This window comes from Neolamprologus multifasciatus, chromosome 7 (genome assembly GCF_963576455.1).
Source record: "Neolamprologus multifasciatus chromosome 7, fNeoMul1.2, whole genome shotgun sequence".
Lineage (NCBI taxonomy): Eukaryota > Metazoa > Chordata > Actinopteri > Cichliformes > Cichlidae > Neolamprologus > Neolamprologus multifasciatus.
Genome location: NC_140445.1, coordinates 20093509 through 20113191, shown reverse-complemented (window position 1 = coordinate 20113191; position 19683 = coordinate 20093509). Strand labels below are relative to the sequence as shown.

The 19683-nt window shown below is 40.4% G+C and overlaps 1 protein-coding gene across 1 annotated transcript in view; it reads right to left on the bottom strand.

Moving 5' to 3' along the window:
• Window positions 1-19657, bottom strand: part of LOC146514158 (alanine--glyoxylate aminotransferase 2, mitochondrial-like) — a 29616-nt gene extending 9959 nt beyond the window's left edge. The window contains 11 exon segments of the mRNA XM_085168392.1: window positions 4260-4370; window positions 6258-6346; window positions 7195-7300; window positions 7570-7662; window positions 7860-7959; window positions 9727-9821; window positions 12456-12487; window positions 12490-12542; window positions 12614-12708; window positions 12786-12909; window positions 13014-19657. Coding sequence (XP_085024518.1) covers window positions 4260-4370; window positions 6258-6346; window positions 7195-7300; window positions 7570-7662; window positions 7860-7959; window positions 9727-9821; window positions 12456-12487; window positions 12490-12542; window positions 12614-12708; window positions 12786-12909; window positions 13014-13201 — 1086 coding nt within the window. The 5' untranslated portion in view covers window positions 13202-19657.
• Window positions 19658-19683: the final 26 nt, after the last annotated feature.

Below are 19683 nucleotides of genomic sequence, written 5' to 3'. Positions count from 1 at the left end.
AAACTACATTCTTATTGATGTTTGGGCAAGAACCCAGGTTGCCAGTGGACTTTCTGTTGGGCAGAGTACCGGATCCCATCAGTGGAGATGTGCACGAGTGGATTCAGGAGCATAAAGCCCGGCTACAGGTTGTACATGATGGAGCCAAGGAACGACTGCAACTGGCTGCCGACCACAGGAAGAGGCACCATGATAAAAAGGTGAGAGAGGCACCATTGAATGACGGGCAGTTGGTGTTCCTGTGCGATTTGAGTGGAAGACGGAGATGTAAAATCCAAGATCAATGGAAACCAGCGGTATATAGGATCCTGAAGGCACCTAAAGGAGGTGGGGCAGTATATACCATTGCACCTGCAGATGATCCTAGCAGTGTGAAGCATGTTCATCGTACATTGTTAAAGGCTGTGGTAATAGCAGCTACACCATCAGAAGGGCCTGCTCCGAGCAGTAGCCCACATGGCCCAGAAATACCATCCTCAGAACATGACTCATCAAGTGACAGTGACCTGCTATTCCTGAGCGTAGGAGCTCCTCAAGTAAATGTTTTACCATCTTATAGCCCAGTGGCAGTGATTCCAAGTAGCTCTGAGTTGTTGCTCTCACCAGAAGACCGGCTTTCCGCCGTTCCAGCCATTTGTACAGCGACCCCGAGTGCAGCACCAGTTCCTGTACCTTCCTGTTCCCACTATGAGCTCTGATACAAGAAATATGGTGGTGCGAAGAACAACACGGTCCACGGCTGGCCAGCATTCAAACATCCATCATCTCCCATGACCAACAGGGGAGGTAGCACCAGGGGCTGCAAACTCTATTTCTGAGCTTAGGGTGCATGCTGTCTCTGCATTTTTTAGGCCTTGGGATTAACCTGGGTGTCCTTGTAATCCATCGTCGGGGCGACGATGCAAAAAGGAGGGGTAGATTGTGGCAGGAGGAATGTTATTCCTTGGTTCAACCCACTTTCAGCCTGGCGCTAGTATAAATAGTGGCCATTTGAGCATTCCTGGATCGCTTACCTGTGATCTCCTTTTTGGTCACCTGACTTCCCCTTGGGGTTGCAGAGATCCCTCTTAAGCTGGTAGGTGTTTACTCATTGTAGTGTGTGCATTACCTTACTTGGTGGTAAACAGTAGGGGTGCAACGATACTCGTATCGATATCGAACCGTTCGATACAGTGCTTTCGGTTCGGTACGCATATGTATCGAACGATACAACATTTTTAATTTATTTTATCAACTTTCCTTCTGATGATGCTGTCTGTGTTGAGCGCTCAGTGGATCTGCGCTCGACAGTGCAGCCTAGGCGGAGTAGTCGAACACAGATTCACTGAGCGCAGGGCAAGCTAGCGAGACAGAAGCTAGGCTAGTTGCAACATGGCAAATTGAACCTCCCCCACCCTCATTCAGATCTGGCGTTTGGAACTATTTTGGTTTTCATGTGATGTATGACCCTGAAGGTAAGCCTGTCATGGACAAAAGTAAAACAGTATGTTGGATGTGCCAGCAATGCTCAATTGGTGGGAACTAGTGTGTTAGCGCAGTTAGCTCGTTAATGTGTTGACGTCTTCCAGCCCCACTCATGAGGTGATCCGCGGTAGCTCGTTAACGGAGATTTGCCGTGTTGTGACGTTAATGTCATTTCAGATTTACGCTGACAGCACTAGTGGGAACACAACCAATATGACTGCACATTTACTCCGACATCATCCTAGTGCAAAGACAAGTGGAAGCAGAGAAAAACAACAAGCAGCATGCTACAAACTTTACCCGAGTCATTTAGACAGCCGTTAGCACACGATTCTCCTTATGGGGACCTGATATGTTTAATATGCTGCTGAGAATATAGCCCAGAAGAAGCGTATAGTATAGCTTTTATTTTGGAAAGAGACATTTCTCCATAATAAACTCTCTTTTCCAAAGATGAGTGATTCCTCAATCAGATACAGGGCTCGCAAAATCGCTAGCCCGACGGGGCTTTTTTCCAGTCGGGCTACCAAAATCTATCTCTGCCCTGCCCGTCGGCCTATCCTAGGAAGGAAAAATATATGTCAATGCTTTTGCATTCTTTTGGAAATGTAGCTGGGTAATTATGTCATTGGCATCGGCCACTGTCAATATGTGACATACTGAAATCGCGTTTGAATTTGCGCTTGTTTTTTGCTTTCACTTTGCAATCGCGTGAACTGTGTATAGAGAGCGACAGTACTGATTGGTGAGTGATGATAATTTGCGCACCAATTCCTCTGACATCGTCTTATCAATCGTTAGCTTACTATGCAAACATGACAAGTGAAATCTCCCGCAGCTTAAACATGTGAGAGGTTGATCGCGCAGAGAATCGCTGAGCGTTATGTTAGTGCGTGTGTAAAAGCAGCAGGATATATATTTTAGTTCTGCTGAGCCAAATAAGACAGGTCAGCGTGAAGAAGTGACAGCCAAAGAAAAGCTTACCACAAAACGGAAAGGTTATGACAAATCAGACTATAAGGAAAAAAGAAAGTGCAGCTTTATGGTTTCATGGACAAAAGAATTTCTGTGGCTGCAATATGACGAGCTAAATAACCAGGGCTGCACATAAGTGGTCCGCAGGTGCGCATTCGCTGTCAAAATAAAAACCCGCACAAGATAAGAAGTTGCAACGCGTGTTTGCGTACATAAGATTTTCAGGAGGACAGACATTTGTTTAGAACTCTTAAAGATGTCGAAGAAGCTCCTTTAAGCAGTTACTGTGATGTTCCTCCACCTCCAAAGAAATGTCAGAAGGAGTCCGAACCACAAAAGAAGCGCGTATTCTCTGAAAAGTGGTTGCAGGAGGTGAGCTGGCTTCAAACAAATGATGAACGCACAGAGATGTGGTGCAGAATGTGCCGTGAAAATTTAATAAATGACAAATTAATAAAAAGGCATGAACATTTTTTTTGTATCGAAAAAATATCGAACCGTGACACCAAAGTATCGAACCGAACCGAACCGTGAATTTTGTGTATCGTTGCACCCCTAGTAAACAGATATTGTTTTTAGGTCATAGCTGTGGAAGCCTCCTATGAGCCCCTGCTCATGTTTCATGACGCGGGTTACTCGGTACGTAATTCAATTTCGTTACGATCCCTGCCTTTTATTGTTTGTTTTATAGTAATTACTTATTATGCTTTGCAGGAAGTGTGGGCCTTAGTTTTACGCAACGCCATGCTAACTGAGGTGCTGCTGCTTTGCTTTGCTTTTACCGTCTGTTCCCGTTGCGAAGTTTCTTTTCCTGCTGCTGCCAGCTTTTTTTAAAGTGGACGTCGGCGTGGACAGCGGCCGTATGCATGCCGGTTATGGGAGTCAGCTGGCGTACATATTGACTGACCGGATGATTAATTTATAGTCGGGCAGACGGCTAGTTGGAGCAATACGGCGATTCTGTTTGCTCCAGATTTTAAAGTTTTATCCAGATTCTATGTTGTTTTTCTGTTTTGATTTGTAGTTTGGATTTTTGTTACGCCACTGGTGGGAGGCCCTTTTTATAGCTGCAGATCACCAGTGTGGTCCTGCAGTTGGGTTATCCCCCAGCACTACATTAGTTTTGTTGTAATATATTAAAATTTTCTTTGTTTCTTTTATTCAGATGCGGAGTGCCGACGTGGAGGAGACTAGGGTGCCTTGGTGGTGGGATCCTTTGAGTGTACACACCTGCCTTGTTTAGCTTATTAGTGTGAGTGTGTGATTTTGTGTTGCACTTGTGTCGTGGTGTGTTTTCTTTTTTGAGTTTGTGCGTGGCATCCCTGCCCCTCCACTGGTAAGCCTCAGCTCTGAATATATTTTTAAGCATATTTGTACATGGATTTTTATGACTGTGCTTTTATACGGTGTTTTAAATAATTGTTAATAAATTGTCAATTTGTCTTATCATTTATCATTTATTTGAGGTAGTAGTAAAATGTTTAAGTATTTCATTTTGAATAAAATGTGGGTTTTTACACAGTATCCCAACGTTTTTGGACTTTAGAGTTTTTACTTATAGGCAACATGACAGAAATGTTAAATCAACCTTTGGACATAACCAAATATGTAAACTGAAGAGTCAGACTGATTTTTATTCAGTGTGGGTTTTGGGAAGGAATAGTTTGGCTAATCTTCTCTGCTAACAGCTGCTGCTGGTCCACTGTAGTATTTTTAAAAACAAACTGAATTTGCTCTGCTCACATATTTAAGCGCAGATGGCAACTGCTGCTACTCCTAATGGTGTACGAGAGATGAGTCACTTGTTTAGAACGCACTACCTTGTCTTTAACCATTTCCACGCCGATCTGGAGGCCTTTTCCACGGACATCACCGATAATCTCATATTTGTCTCTGAGTTCAGCCATTTGCGTGCTATCCTCTCTGATAGTCTGAAAAGAAATTAATTCCACATAAAATGTGCAGCATTTTGTTCTACTTCATTTTTTCCCCATTCGAGTTGCTAAAAAGGAAAATAATGCAGTACAATCATTTGAACTTAACAAGGTAACAACATTCAGTTCAGTTTTGCATGTTAGGAAAAACATTTTTCAGTCAGTGCTTGTTGTTTATTTTCAAAAACAAATACGCTGAAAACCCCCCAAATCTGTGGCCATGCCACGCTCTACATCATGCTACAGCTATGTGGTGGAAAATGTAAAAGGATTCCTTCTCAAGGTTTGGAAAAACTGCCCCTTTTTTGCTTTTTAATCAGCTTACACCTGGGGAAATGTGATCTGGGTCTTTGGCATCTTTAATCATATAGTCAAATACTTTTAATTAGGAGGGGAAATGACCAGCTATTAAACCACTTCAGAAAAGCAACAAGCCCCACAATTTTTATTGACAGTAGGACCACAGCGTGCCCATCGTCTGTTGGATAGGACAACACTCTGTGTCATAAAGCTCAGATCCCCTAAAGCTGGTTTCTTTAACATGACAATGAGTTCACTGTACTCAAATGGCCTCCACAGTCCTCAGCTCATTAAAGAACCTTTGGGATGTGCTGAAGCAGATTTGCATCACGACAAATCTGTAGAAACTGTACGGTTCTAAAGAGCTATTAGGTTAAACCTTGGCATATCTCAGTAAGGTGTGCAGTGTATTCACCAAAAATGAGGAACCTGAAGAAGTGAAGGACAAAAGAAAAAGTGGCTGGCCTAAAAAATATGATGAACAGTATCTGACAAAACCTGGGAGATGGATATGGCCTTTCAGTTCATCATCTGCTGTTCGCCAAAGACTCATCAGAAATGATCTCGGTGGACGGGTAGCTGTCTGTGATGAATCCAAATGGGAAATTTTTGGGTCTAATTATTGTCACTATGTATGAAGGAGATAAAACAGTGCTCAACAGAGAGTCTACAGTCATCTGTAAAGCACGGTGAAGGCTCTGTAATGGTTTGGGGCTGCATTTGAATCAGTGGTGTTGGGGATCTTGTCAAAACTGATGGAATTGTAAACACAGAAAAGTGGATCAAATTTTGATCCACTATGCAGTCCCATCTGGAAAATATATGACTGGCAACTGCGGTAAAAGCATACCTGGATAGTAAAGCACATTATGGAACACTGTCAGTCATGGATTGGCCTCCCCGCAGCCGGGACCTCATTATTGAACCGGCGTAGGATCTTTTGAGAGAGAACTGAATAAAAAGCAGACAACATTCAAAGAAGAGCTTTGAATGTCCTTTAAGACTGTTTAAAGAAATTACAAGAAAGTTTGCTGTGTTGAAGAATAAAGGTGGTCATGCCAAATACTGACTTTCAAGCTTGTTAGATTTGTACAAAGAAAAATGTTAACCACTCAAATCAGTTTGCAAACATAAATGTTTTTAAGCTACTTCCAAGTTGCTCAAAAATAAATTTATACTACCAGATTAATGTTTTTTTTAGTTGTTAGTCCCCTCGTCAACTCTCCACTGCCAAAGCAAACATTGTGTTTTTTAAAAGTAAAAATGGCACCACATATAAAATGGTACTCAGCAGTATATTTTATGTATAATGTGCTGCAGCTTTTATCTGGTTCACTGTGTTGTGTGATAAGCTTTATCTGCTTTGTTAGCAAAGGTAGAGACAAATAAAACAAAGATGTATAAATCACTATACTTCCCCACTCATGCGTGATTTACAGAGGTGTGCGTAGTAGCAGGGGAAAAAAAACGAAACATGTAATCTATCTTCATTCACTGGGTGAAAAGACAAGTTATAAACTTGCCTGACTGTTTTATTATGAACTTCTCAAACTCGTCTATGGAAATAAGAAGATCGGTTCTTACATCGAAAACTGATGAAGCAACGGCACACGCCAAGGGATTTCCTCCGAATGTGTTGAAGTGGGAGGCTTTCACAAAGGAAGCAGCAATTTCTGGAAAAACACACACACACACGCACACACATGAATAAACAAGCTCACACCTCTGCTCACTGCTGCTTGTAATCAAAACTTCAGCCTCAGAATACAAATGTCTCAGAATACATGCATTGCAAATGATTTGTGTAAGTATCAAGGGGTTTCATGTTAATTTTTGGACAGTGGGGTCTTTAAGAGCATAAATCGTGCATCTAAAAGTTGACCAGTATGTGAAAGCTGTTTCTACCATGAACGCACAGCAGCCTATTATTACACACCCACTCACAGAAATAAACATACATTTTCAAGGCTAGCGCTGTATTGGTAATTACCATGTGAGTCAGTGTTTGCCCTTATATCGTTTATGCTTTATGTCAATGGATTTTGCATGACGTTCTGAGGAAAAAAAAGTCTGTTTGCATTTGAAATTGAAAATTGCTGGGATCACATAAACACATTTAATTAGGGCAGTGAAAAAAAATACATAAAAAAGACGTTAAGAGCGATCGTGGCTCAAGAGTTGGCAGTTCGTCTTGTAATCGGAAGGTTGCCGGTTTGAGCCCCGGCTCGGACAGTCTCGGTCATTGTGTCCTTGGGCAAGACACTTCACCCGTTGCCTACTGGTGGTGGTCAGAGGGCCCGGTGGTGCCAGTGTTTGGCAGCCTCGCCTCTGTCAGTGTGCCCCAGGGCAGCTGTGGCTACAATGTAGCTTACCATCACCAGTGTGTGAATGTGTGTGTGACTGTATGTAGTGTAAAGGGCTTTGGGGTCCTTAGGGACTAAGTAAAGTGCTATACAAATACAGGCCATTTACCATACATGCTAATTTAATTTAGGACTTGCGCATCTTAATGTAATCTCACCTGGTGTGGTAACAACAGCTCCCACTGGGAATCCATTGCCAATACCCTTGTAATGATCTTGGAAACCCCAAAAGTGGCTTCCCGTTCGGCCAAATCCAGTCTGGACCTGTCAAGTGCAAATGCCTTTTATATTAAAATTCTATATATCGCTCACTAATAATTAGATTATTATAATACACAATTGGCTTATATAATTACATAATACATTAGTTATCCACAGTTCACTCAAAGAAACCAAGAGTTTCTAAAAGAAATTCCATTGAATTGAGTTTAGCTTGCTTTTATAATTACTGCATTGGCTTAGCCTTGCAATACTGTTTGGTTTTTGCTTTATTTCCCATTTGAGAAAAACATAACACCTTCGTGGTGTCTGACCTCATCAGCAATGCAGATTCCTCCTCTCTGTCTTACAAGTTTGTAAGCTTCCTTGAGATAGTTTTTCGGGTACTGTACAGCTCCTCCCATGCCCTGTACACACCAAACACGCTTATATTTCTTTGCTAACATATTAAAAAAAATAACAAAAACAGAAGCAGTCATGCAGAAAAAACCCTGAGTGGTAGCATAACAAATATATTTAGTAACATGAATGTTGTTTGTCCGCTACTATTACATTGAGTCAAAAATAAATCCAGCCATAGCCATGGATAAAAAGAATATAGTACCTGAATAGGATCTCCAAAGAAAGCTGCAATTTGACTTGGAGCGCTGGTAGCAAATGTGTCTTCTAACTGTTCAATGTAATGTTTATATGCAAGCACCTGTGGGATCAGAGACAACAGTTTTCTAAAAGTAACAGTATACAAATGTCTGTATGTTTTCAAAAAGTGTTTATTGCACCACAAGAACTTGCCTTTTCTTCATGTTTCAGACAGAATAATTTCTCATGCAGGTGTGTTAGCATGCTGAATTTCCAGGTACACTCTAGGTGAAACTCAGGCTTACAAATTTCCTCAGAATGATTAACCATTACAACAAGTGAATCATTAGCAGTTTGAACTGCAGGGGCATAAACACTTCTTTCGCTGACCTTTCTTTCTCTGACCACTCTTATTAAAGGTCTAAATTTACCTGGCAAAACAAACAATTTAACCAAAATTCCCACTTATCAAGGCCATAAATGACATGGTGATTTTGGGTAATTCTTCTTTTCCAGGGTGGAATGATTGCACAGAATGCATAATAAATAATGGGTTTAAAAAACGTCTTTCAACTTGACAAGGCCAAGGTCTGTTAAGGTCCTGTTAGGGGTCACGATTGACTACAGCTGGTAGTAAAAAGGATTTGTTTGACAGCACTTACTGGATTGACTAGTACTCAGAACAATAGGAAAGTCCAAGGAACTCAGTCAAGATCTAAGAGCTTTGCACAATTTGGGGAGGTCTTGTGGAGCTATTTCTAAACATCTGCAGATTTTAAGCAAGTAGATGCAATTTGAAAGTGCGTCCCCTTTAACGAGGTCTGGAAAAAGACCCAAACTGTCATCCCCAGATTTGAGAAAATCGGTTAGGATGTTCAAGACCAACACAGGAACCAGAAAGCCTGCTATGAACTGGAAACAGCTGGAACACCAGCATCACTGTCCACAATGACGTGACTTGTGCATCACTATGGACGGAGGAGAAAACAATCCCCTGCTCCAAAATCAACACCTTCACCTGAATATATCAACACCTGAAATTTGCAGTTGAACTTGGCAAGCCAAACGCCTCCTAGAGAGTTTTTGTTGCCAAAAACTATTTGGCAACAATAAGGTAATATTTGAAGAGTAAAGGGGAGGCTCTCAAACCTAAGAACTGTATACCAGCAGTCAAGCATGGTAGTGGTAGCATCATGCTCTGGGGTTGTTTTGCTGTCAGAGGTACAGGTAAATTACATAAAGTGGTTGGAGTAATGATGAAGGAGGACTACCCCCAAATTCTTCAACTTCATGTCGAAGCATTGACACAATTGAAATTTCTGGAATGGCCTTTCCAAAGCCCTAACATCAACGTTACCAACACATTTAGATTAAATGCTCAATGATGGCTTCCAAAACTGTCTAACCGAGGTGCAAGTTCAAGGGAACTTTAACTCTTCCCCATTTGAAATCCTACTAGGAGTAATGCTTGAAGCTCTTTTCTCAACTGAGTGGTTTCTGTCATATTTCAGGCCTGCTTATAAAACAAAATAACTGGGTTTGCACCAGAAGTTAAATAAATAAATACATTCTGACTTGTGCACCCAATTCTTTTGTTTTTTTAAGTCATTATGTAGAATAACGTCACCCTGGAAAAGAACTGTTCAAAGAAATCCCTAAAAGGGTCAAATTACCATAACATTCACAAAGGAAGAGCAGATTTTAACTTTTGACCACAACCATACATCCTTTACATCCTTTTAGTGTTATAAACATCACGATTTCTCGTAAGCACACAATTCACGCACATGCAAGCTATTATTAGTGCAGACCATGGAGATGAATGTTCCTGTTTATGAGAGCGACAATAAAGATAATTGATGTGTGATAAGCCAGGGGTGCATGTGTGTGTACCTTGAGCACAGCTACACTGTCTGATGGACTGCACAGGGGAGTCCCTGCAGTAGCTTCCTCCCAAAGGACCTCTAAACACATCAGGGCACACGGTCTGTTTATTGGGCAGAAACCAAGTCAGCTGGGTCAGTCTGACAGTTAATGGTTAACACAGAACAAAGATAACACCATAAAACCTGGAATGCTGCCCATAAGATTATTTGCAATGCCTGCTCAGGTAGTACCCGCACCAACAACAAACCCTTACCGCTAGACGGCACATCCGCATCGGTTTTTGAGAATTCAGGAAACATACTGAGAAAGGTTGTAATGAACCACTATGGTGGCAGACATGTAAACACAGCTTTTCCTGAGGGTGCCACGCACCAGCATTTATTTGTTCTTCTTCACAGTATACACTGTGGACATGAAATATAAGTCTAACATAAGCCACATGCAAAAATATTCCGAGGACACAGCAATTGTGAGGATGTATTAGGAACGTACAGGTGGAAGAAGACAGGAACCTGGTCAGTGCCTTCTGTAACTGGAGTAAGGAGAACTGCCGCATCATGAATACAATCAAAACTTGACGAAAGAATTGAGCGTAAAAGCGGAGCTGTCAATTTACTGGTCAGTTTATATTCCTACTGTCACCTATGGTCACAAGCTCTGGGCAGTGAAGCAATGAGGTCATAGGTACGCAATGGCCATGGAAAATTTAAAGAAACTAATATTTCTTTAAACGGATGGAACCGGCTTCCTCGCCCTCTTGGTCATTGTTCGGTCATTGGAGTAGAGCTCCACATCATAAGAAGCCAATTGAGGTGTTTCGGATATGTCCTACCGGGACAAGGCCCTGGGGGGAGACCTAGGACTTGCTGGAGAGATTACATCTCTTGGATGAGCTGTTAGAGAAGTCTGCGTGTATATGGTTAGACTGCTGCCATAGTGACACAAAACCGAATAAGCGGTAGGACATGGATGGCCGGCCGGCCGGACATCAAAGTGGCGTAGTCATACAAATATCTTGGTGTGCAACTTGATGACAAACTGGATTGATCTATCAACTCTGATGCCCTCAATAAAAAAGGACAGCACGGACTCTTTCTCTGCAAACACTAATTCTTTATTGAGTGTAATAAAATGCTGCACTTGTTTTATCATGCAGTTGTTGGCAGTGTTGGCAGCTTTGCCGGTTTTTGTTGGGGGTTACAACATCACTTATAAAAACTGTAAGAAGCTGTATAAGAGGGTTAAAAAAAAGCTAGCTCAGTGTTGGGTGGGGCTTTGGGAGCTGTGTTTGAGATGTCTATGAGTAGTGAGCACCCCCCTCCCATTTAAACTGGATCCATCCTCTCTTTTTGTTCTTCTTTTCGACTGTAAATGGGTTTTGCTGCTCCTGATCCTTTGATTCTGACCTGGTGAAAATACGCGACTCAAGACAGACTTTTTCATTTCAACAGCTTCTTTATTATCCCATTTACAAGGGGGAATAAGCACAGCGCAAAAGCCTCCTGCAGATTTGAAGGGCAGTCTCTCGATCTCTTACATATATACGTTTTCAAAGTTCCTCATTCAGCGCCTACTTTTCCCGTTATTTATTACTCTGTGTTCCTGTACCCTTCATACACAGTTTTGATCAAAACATCTCTTCCTTCCTTTAAAATTCTTATCTCTCCTTTTATGGTGCTACACTATGATTCTGTCTCTTTCACTACACTTGTCTTCATCCTATAAAGTGTGAGTGGTTATATACAGAGGCTTGACGTACAACAAGTTCATCACCTAGTTCTACTTGTTGTCTATAATTACCAAGACTGTGGTTAATGCTGCTCTTTTGCACCCTTTCCTTTAATGCTGCTTCTTACTAACTATTTTTCTCCTCCAGTTTCACAGGGGGCTGCTAGCAGTATAATACTATCCACAGTTCCACAGTTTATTAAATTTAAAAAGCTACACTTGAATAATGTGCTTTTATAATAAAGTCACAACAAGATTAAAAATGTGAATTCTGCAGAGGTATCATGGTGCAACAGGTCCAGAAGCCTAAATTTTGTCCAGTAATGTATTCAAATAAAATTAAAAGGTGACGTAATGAATGAACATAATGGAAATTATTCAGTTACATTTCCTGTGGCAATGGGGATGAATTTGAATGCACATCTACATCTTTGTGTAGCTTCATATTAGAGTATATCAATGCTTACCTTGAAAAAGGGTAATGTGATAAAAAGCAAAGCAAATCTATCTCTCTCTCTCTCTCTCTCTCTCTCTCTCTCTCTCTCTAAATATATATATATATATATATATATATATATATATATATATATATATATATATATATATATATAATATTTACTTACTTATTTTACTTATTTATCACATATGTATACATATACACTGTTTTTTATTTTATTCTATTTATTTAATTATTTATTTATTTTCCACCTTCGTTGTATATTGGTTTCCCTTCTTCTTACTTTAGCACCTTTGTGGTTCAGCTACCCAATTTCGCTGTGCAAGACACTGCACAATGACAATAAAAAGCTCTAAGTCTCTAAGTCTAAGTCTCTCTATTTATTATTTATTTATTTATTTAATTATTTTTAAATTATAGATTTTTTTAAATCTATAATAATCCATTTACCATAATCTAATATATTATCCTATATTATACAATATGTGCTTTAGGTTGTCGCAGGGCTTTTTCTTTAGCAAGACACCTGCATTACATCATTGTACTTACATGTATACATCCTGAACTTGTGGCAATGGGGAAGATGAGTTTGCAGTAAGACCCATGGTCTGTTGGCTTCCACCATGATATGATCCCCTGGAAGGTAAAAAACAAAAGATCCATCATGATTATACACAAATTAAGCTTGGTTACAATGAGACGTTTACCTGAAGGTGATTATATCAAAGTTGCCAGTGTGGAGGCGAGCCATCAGCATCGCAAGCTCATTGGCTTCCAAGCCGCTGTTGGTCAGATAAATCACCTGGATGAGAAAACAGAGAGGACACATTTTAACAACAGCCCTCATACTAAGTAGATTCATGGACTGTAGCAGAGCACCTTAAGAGGATCAGGTAAGTAGGAGGCCAGTTTGTCACAATACTCATGCAGTTCAGGATGGATGTAGATGTTAGTAGTATGCCACAGTTTCTTCAGCTGCTTCTGTATCGCAGCTGTGACTTTTCTATGCAAACAAAGGTCAAAGTGGAAAGAACTGAATGAGCCAATTTTGTATAAACAACTGAAATCAGAACAAAAACCATACATGGTGAAGAAGAACGGCCTTACGGGTGGCAGTGGCCCACACTAACTGTAGCCACACCGGCAAATAAATCCAAATATCGCTTCCCAGCCACATCCCACAGCCACTGCATGTAGCCCTGGTGGATGAACACGGGCTTCTTATAGTAAGTTATCTTCATGGTCATGGGGTTGCAGTTCTGCTTGCGGATCTCCATCATCTGCTCTTTGGACATACCCTAAAAATACGCAGAAGAGATGTTACAGAGTGGGAAGGTCGTAACTTTTTTTTATTAGTGTTAGCACAGTAGCACATTTAAAGGATAAAAGGACGTCCTGATTTCTTTGCCTATAAAGCTGGTTTTACATACTTTGGCGGTTGTTATTGGAAGACATTGGACAGAGTTTATTAACGCAAAAGCGTCACGACCATGTGAGATAACAGTTGCAAAACTTTACATGTGTGTAGTAAAAATGGAAAATTCAAAGATGGGTGTGGTCTGCCTTATGATTCTGAGTAAGGGTGCAATAAGGTCCAGGGTGCCTTGACACTTTACTGTCCTTGTATGTAACATGTAATATCCTAGACAATGGCAGCAGCTTGATCCCCAAACTAGTGAAGCCAAAGAATCATTCAAAGATTTAAACATTGACTTTGGTGCACTAATAATCAGCCGGCTTGGGGCAGATACTTTAACTGTTTAGTGAGTACTCGCATGTAACATTACAATTAGATTTGGGTTACTGACAAAATCCTCTATAAGATCCAGAAAGGTACATTATAGAGTCAGACAAAGTGGAAAACTATCGCATGGCCAGAATTTTTAATTCTGTTTGCAACTCAAGGACACAAAGGCCAAAACAGTGTCGGACCATCATTCATCACACCATACAAGAACCAGTATCAGTAATTGGAATTGGAGTCCCACTGGTGACTTGCACATTTGCGAAGGAACCATTATTGCTGAACTTTGAGGATCCAAAACCCTATGTCAGGTAAGAATCAGAAAATCACAATTAGTGTCGTTGATTCCAAAATGCACACAGAGTTGTTGAAGACAGAAGCAATGCAACTTTTTTCAAGTATTGTTGCTGGCATAAAATTATCTTTTGTCTTCGGAGAAGTCTTCATTCTCTGTGGCATGGGTTCAACACCACCAGCCCCAGAGGAGTGCTGTTGTTCCTATAGCTACTTCACTACTAAAGACATTTGCCGTTGTGTTGATGTGTCTCTCAGGTAAATCTCACAACTGATACTTGATACTTGTCAAAAGACAAGTATCAAGTCAAAAGAGTTGATACTTGTGTCAGTCAGAAGTACAGATGCTTATCTAAATAATGTCCAGCACAGCATTGGTATTTTCAATAAAACCACTTCAGACTTATTTCAGATACGTATAAAAGAACAAGGCCAGTCAGACACTGTCAGCAGTGAGATTCAGTTGAACCAAATAGAAAAGCATCCTCTGTGTCTTGTATCACAATAATTCTATACATATAAAATGTAGAGTGACTTAATGTAACTCTTCCCTTCATTGGCTCCCTGTTAAACCCAGAATTAAATTTAAAATCCTGCTCCTGCTTTGGATTCGGGACACAGACACTATCTCTACTTTTAAGATTAGGCTTAAAATTTTCCTTTTTGCTAAAGCATATAGTTAGGGCTGGATCAGGTGACCCTGAATCCTCTCTTTCTTATGTTGCAAAAGGTGTATGCTCCTATGCTACTATCCTGTCTTTCTTCTCTCACCCCAACCGGTCGCAGCAGATGGCCCCGCCCCTCCCTGAGCCTGGTTCTCCCGGAGGTTTCTTCCTGAGTTTTTCATTCTCAATGTCGTAAAGTGCTTGCCCATAGGGGGTCATATGATTGTTGGGTTTGTCTCTGTATGTATTATTGTAGGGTCTACCTTGCAATATAAAGCACCTTTAAAAATAAATAAATAAAATTGAATTGAATTGAACCGATGTAATATATATTTTTTCCTGTTCAAGACACCAGGCATGAAGCGGTGCTGATTTCTCAAGGGACTGTATTGTCAGCTCCTAGGCGCTCTAGCAATAATAATTTAATATCAGTAAGATTCACCAGATGGTAGTAAGACCTGTTCTGATGTGTGGGTTAAAGTCTGTGGCACCAGCAGAAACACAGCAATAACAGGTGGAGGTGACAGAGTTGAAGATGCTAAGATTTTTATTGAGAGCGACCAGGATGGATGGGAAATGAGTACATCAGAGGGATGGCTCAGGTTGAGCAGTTTAAAGTTTAAAGTTAGAGAGGCAAGGCTGAGATGGTTTGGACATGTGCAGAAAAGGAATAGGGGAAATACTGGTCATGAAGACGAAGCTGCCAGGCAGGAGGGAAAGATGAAGACCATATATTTAGGTCTTAGGTCATGGACTTGGGCCAAACCTTAAATAGCTTCCAGTGAGACGAATCCTCCCACTTTCACCTTAAGAACAGATAAGGAATTTTAGGACTTGCCTTGGCATGATTTAGTACGGTATGTACAGACTTCTCTGAACACTTGTTTAGACAGCTGCTGCTGAATGAGAAAACCATAAGTAGAATCTTCACTGAGATGAGGAAAGACCAAATCAGTGCAGTTCTTACATTATTACACCAACTTTCTTTGTTTGGCTAACAAAGCACTAAATTTGTTAGGACCAAAATAAATTTCTAATCTGCTGCTCCACTGTGAACCATCTCAGAGATCATCTGGGAAAGATCAGCTTACCTCATAGAAAAATGTATCTGAACTTCAGGAAAACCTGAGATTGGCTCTGGCCCCGGTCTTTGGGGATTCGTATGTTTCTTTTTATATTTGATGACTTTCTTTTATTTGTGAGAGGGCTTGCAGAAGAACATGAATGTGCCATCACTTCCTACCTTGTATTCCTCTGGTTTGAAACTGCACGGGGGCATCTCTGGGATGTCTACCGTACAATATTTGATGGCTGATTTCTGACGTGCTGCTCCTGTTATAAGCTATGAGCATAAGCTTTTGGGTTTCTGAAGCACTCTGTGAACCAATCAAACTTTTACCGTGGTATTTCTGTGACATTTGAGGAAAGCTGTTTTGAGTGTCTTATAACAATTGTATTCTTAGCCCCTTCATTGTAGTCTGGCAATCCTTTCAGATCTTCATTTTATGGTGAATTGTCATTCAATTTCTGAAAAAGCAATTCAGAAAACTGAAAACAGTGCCCTTAAGATCTTCAGAATAATACAGGTCTAAAATGTGCTCCGTGACCTTTGTTGTTTTCCTGATTTTCCGAATGTTTTAGTTAATAGTTAATCAGGTTACAACCTGGTTAGTGCTTTAACCACATTAACTTCACATTGTGTAACAGAGAAAGCATATCCTTTCTGTTTTTCAAAGACAAGAACATTTAATAACTGGACTGGCAAATGCACATCATTTTGGAAATAAAAATGCCATCAGTTTATCCCTTCTTATCTTATAAGCTGTTTTTTGTGGCGGGTCCGGACTGAAGCATTTCACATATTTCCACTAACAAGCAAAAGATCACAACTTTGATTCATTTGCAGACACAAATCCCTCTGGTAGTTGTAGTTCTAGTCTAAAACAAATCTGAGCAAAGCAAGTATGAATGATGGAGCAGCTGAAAGTAGCTTCTAATGAGATTAATGAGATTCTAATGAAATCATGATTTGTGAGATCACAGTGACCTCTGCCCTTGACCACCAAATACTCAGCAGCTCACTCTTGAATCCAAATGAAATGAAATGTGAAATGTGCCTCACACATTTGGCAGATTTCACTGTAAAAAAATCTTATTTGAGCAAAGACCAGCAGAGTTTATATACAGATAAAAAAACAAACACTTTAACACCTCGGATGATCTGTGCTATATATTTGGAACTTTTTCCCACCTGCAGTGTTGGGGAGTAACGGAATACATGTACCGCCGTTACGTATTTAAAATACAAAATATGAGTAACTGTTTCCGTTACAGTTACCGTTTAAAAAGGTGGCATTCAGAATACAGTTACTTTGTTGAAATAAAGGGTCTTTTCCTGTTTCATATGTTCGGCTATGTCCTCTCTATTTTTGGTTTCCATGCCCCAAACAAAACACGCATTAAGAGGCTCTAATGCCTGGGTGTCAATCTCGCGGCCCATGTCACCCCTACTTGAGGTCCGCATAATGATGTGAAGAAATATTTAAAAAAATTATTCACAAAAATGATTTAATATGAAGGCAATAGGCAGAGTGTTACAGGCAATGCCCTAAAGAATGTAGCTTCATGGGCAGTGTAGTCTGTGCTGCAGGGAGAATGGACTGCCATACTCGTTATGTGTCTGTGAGCGCGAGGAAGGGAGAAAAAGGAAAAGTACGAGTTGTCACTGAGCAGAAACGGGAGATGGAAGCATGTAAATATAATAATAACCACTGCAGCCAAAAAGAGTGCCTGACAAGCCCAGTTGTAAGTAAGCTATTAAGACTCGAATGTACACCGTGTTCGTGTTTTCCTCCCAAACAATAAGTTTCGTTGGAGCAGCCTTTCAACGCCTCTCTCTGTCTCTCGCAAGCAAAGTTGACCCAGACAACAAAGTAAAGCTGCGAGCCCGACACGGAACCTGACGTGTTAGCCAGAGGTCCCTTTACTATGGTTCGGAGCCGCGGACCTGTTTTATATACGTGTGAAACAGTTTTCTATACGAGATTGCTGCAAATATATTCAGATTTAAAAATCTAGTTGGTATTGGTATGGCGAGTAACCTTCAGTAAAAGTAATAATTAACACAGCAATAGTACATTCATGTAGTTGTAAAAAGCATGATAATATAATAGGTAATCCAAGTATTCAGAATACATTACTCTCATTGAGTAACGTAATGGAATACGTTACAAATTACATTTTGGGGGCATGTATTCTGTAATCTGTAGTGGAATACATTTTAAAAGTAACCTTCCCAACACAGTAGTCTTGATTTTATATCTGTTTTAGGAGTAATACACATATATTGTGTTTGTCCTGCAGCTTGCATTAACAGCAATTTTACACAGATCACGTAACCCTGAAAGTACTTTTAATAAATCATGAACCAACAAGCTGAGAAGTTTAAGTAGGAAAAAGTCAAGTGTGCTCCTGGTTACAAAAAGGCTATCTAATGGATCATCATGACAAACATTTCTTTTGTCCTTGGCTCATCTCCATGGTAACTTACCACTTCCCAGGCGAAATCTGGCCAAACTGGTTAAACAGCTGGACTGTCCTGTTAAAGCTGCACACTGGCCACTTATGCATGAGACCACTTTATACATGTTGAGCAAACACACACACAGCAGCTCTTCTCCCTTCACCGTTTTACGCCAACCTGCAGCTTTGAGCTTTTTCTAAGATGGATGAATGGGTGGGCAGGCAGCAGCCAGTGGTGATGGTACCAACGTGTCTTTGCAGTGTCCCACGGCATCTCAAATGGATAACCACTGTTAACCATTTGAGATAGTAGGTTGGTACTGGTTCTTGCCTGATTACAAGTACAGAAGATGCTCTTAGGCAGCTGGGACTGTAAGGGTTTGTTTTTTTTTTTTTTTTTAAATCCTGCTGTTCAGGATCACTTTTCCTCTACTTTAATATTCTCCTAATTAATAACTTTTTATTTTACATTTTGAAAGTCACAGCTCTTCCATATGTGAACCCTAATACTCAGCTAAGAGGTTCTCACCCCACATTGCATTCAAGAATAAATTATAGCCATGTGTAAAGGTTGATCACAGTATGTGGAGGTGAGATTTCAGAAGACTCAGTTGGACTTATTGCAGCATTAGTACCTTGTAGGTTGTCTATTCAAAGCATTTTGGCCAGGATGGACAGAAATGGGGTTTTTTTTAAAATTCGGTTCTAGTTGCTTTTTTATGTCCTGCAGTACGGTGTACAATCCATTTTTTGAGAGAGAGAGAGAGATGGAGAGATAGAGATAGATAGATATTTGACATGCTAAAAACAAGAACAATTTTTTTTCCCCAGGCCAGTATTAAAACAATAGAAGAGAGAATTACACTTAACAATAACTTGCCACTCATGTAATAAAAACACACACATAACCCGATAAACTGCAGGCACTCAGTCCATGAACCTCACAGCCTCATGTTTCTTTTTGTTTCCCTGGATGTCATTGCTCGGTAATGACGGTAACATTTGCCTTGCTTTTTAATGTTCCTTTTCTTTTTCTGTATATTTCCAAGCATTAGATGCCATTAGATGCCTCAGTCATTTTCATATCAGCTTTGGTGCACACAGAAGCATGGCTTTAGGGACTGTGATCACTTTCTGTTACGGCATGAAGTTGCAGCATATTCTCTCCTCTGTAACACAACAGTTTTAAGCCACAACTGACTGCAGAGAGGACGCTATATATATATTAATAAGCACAGTTGTCTTGCCGGTCCCTGGCCTCCTGTGTGAGGTTCCTTTGCATACTCTAGCTTCCTCTCACAGTCCAAGGACATGCATGTTGGTTTAATTGGTGACTCTAAATTGGCTCAGGATGTGAGGTAGATAAAATGTTTTAAGTATTAAATGTATAAAGTCCTTGAAAGCACTATATGAATGTATGGTCTAAAGCACTTTGAGTGGTCAGTAAGACTGAAACAGTGTTATATAAACATGAGTGCGTCACAGTAGAATAAGATTTTGAAAGTACAACAGTATTCCAGTTTGCAGAGTGCAGCAGTGTTACATGGAATCG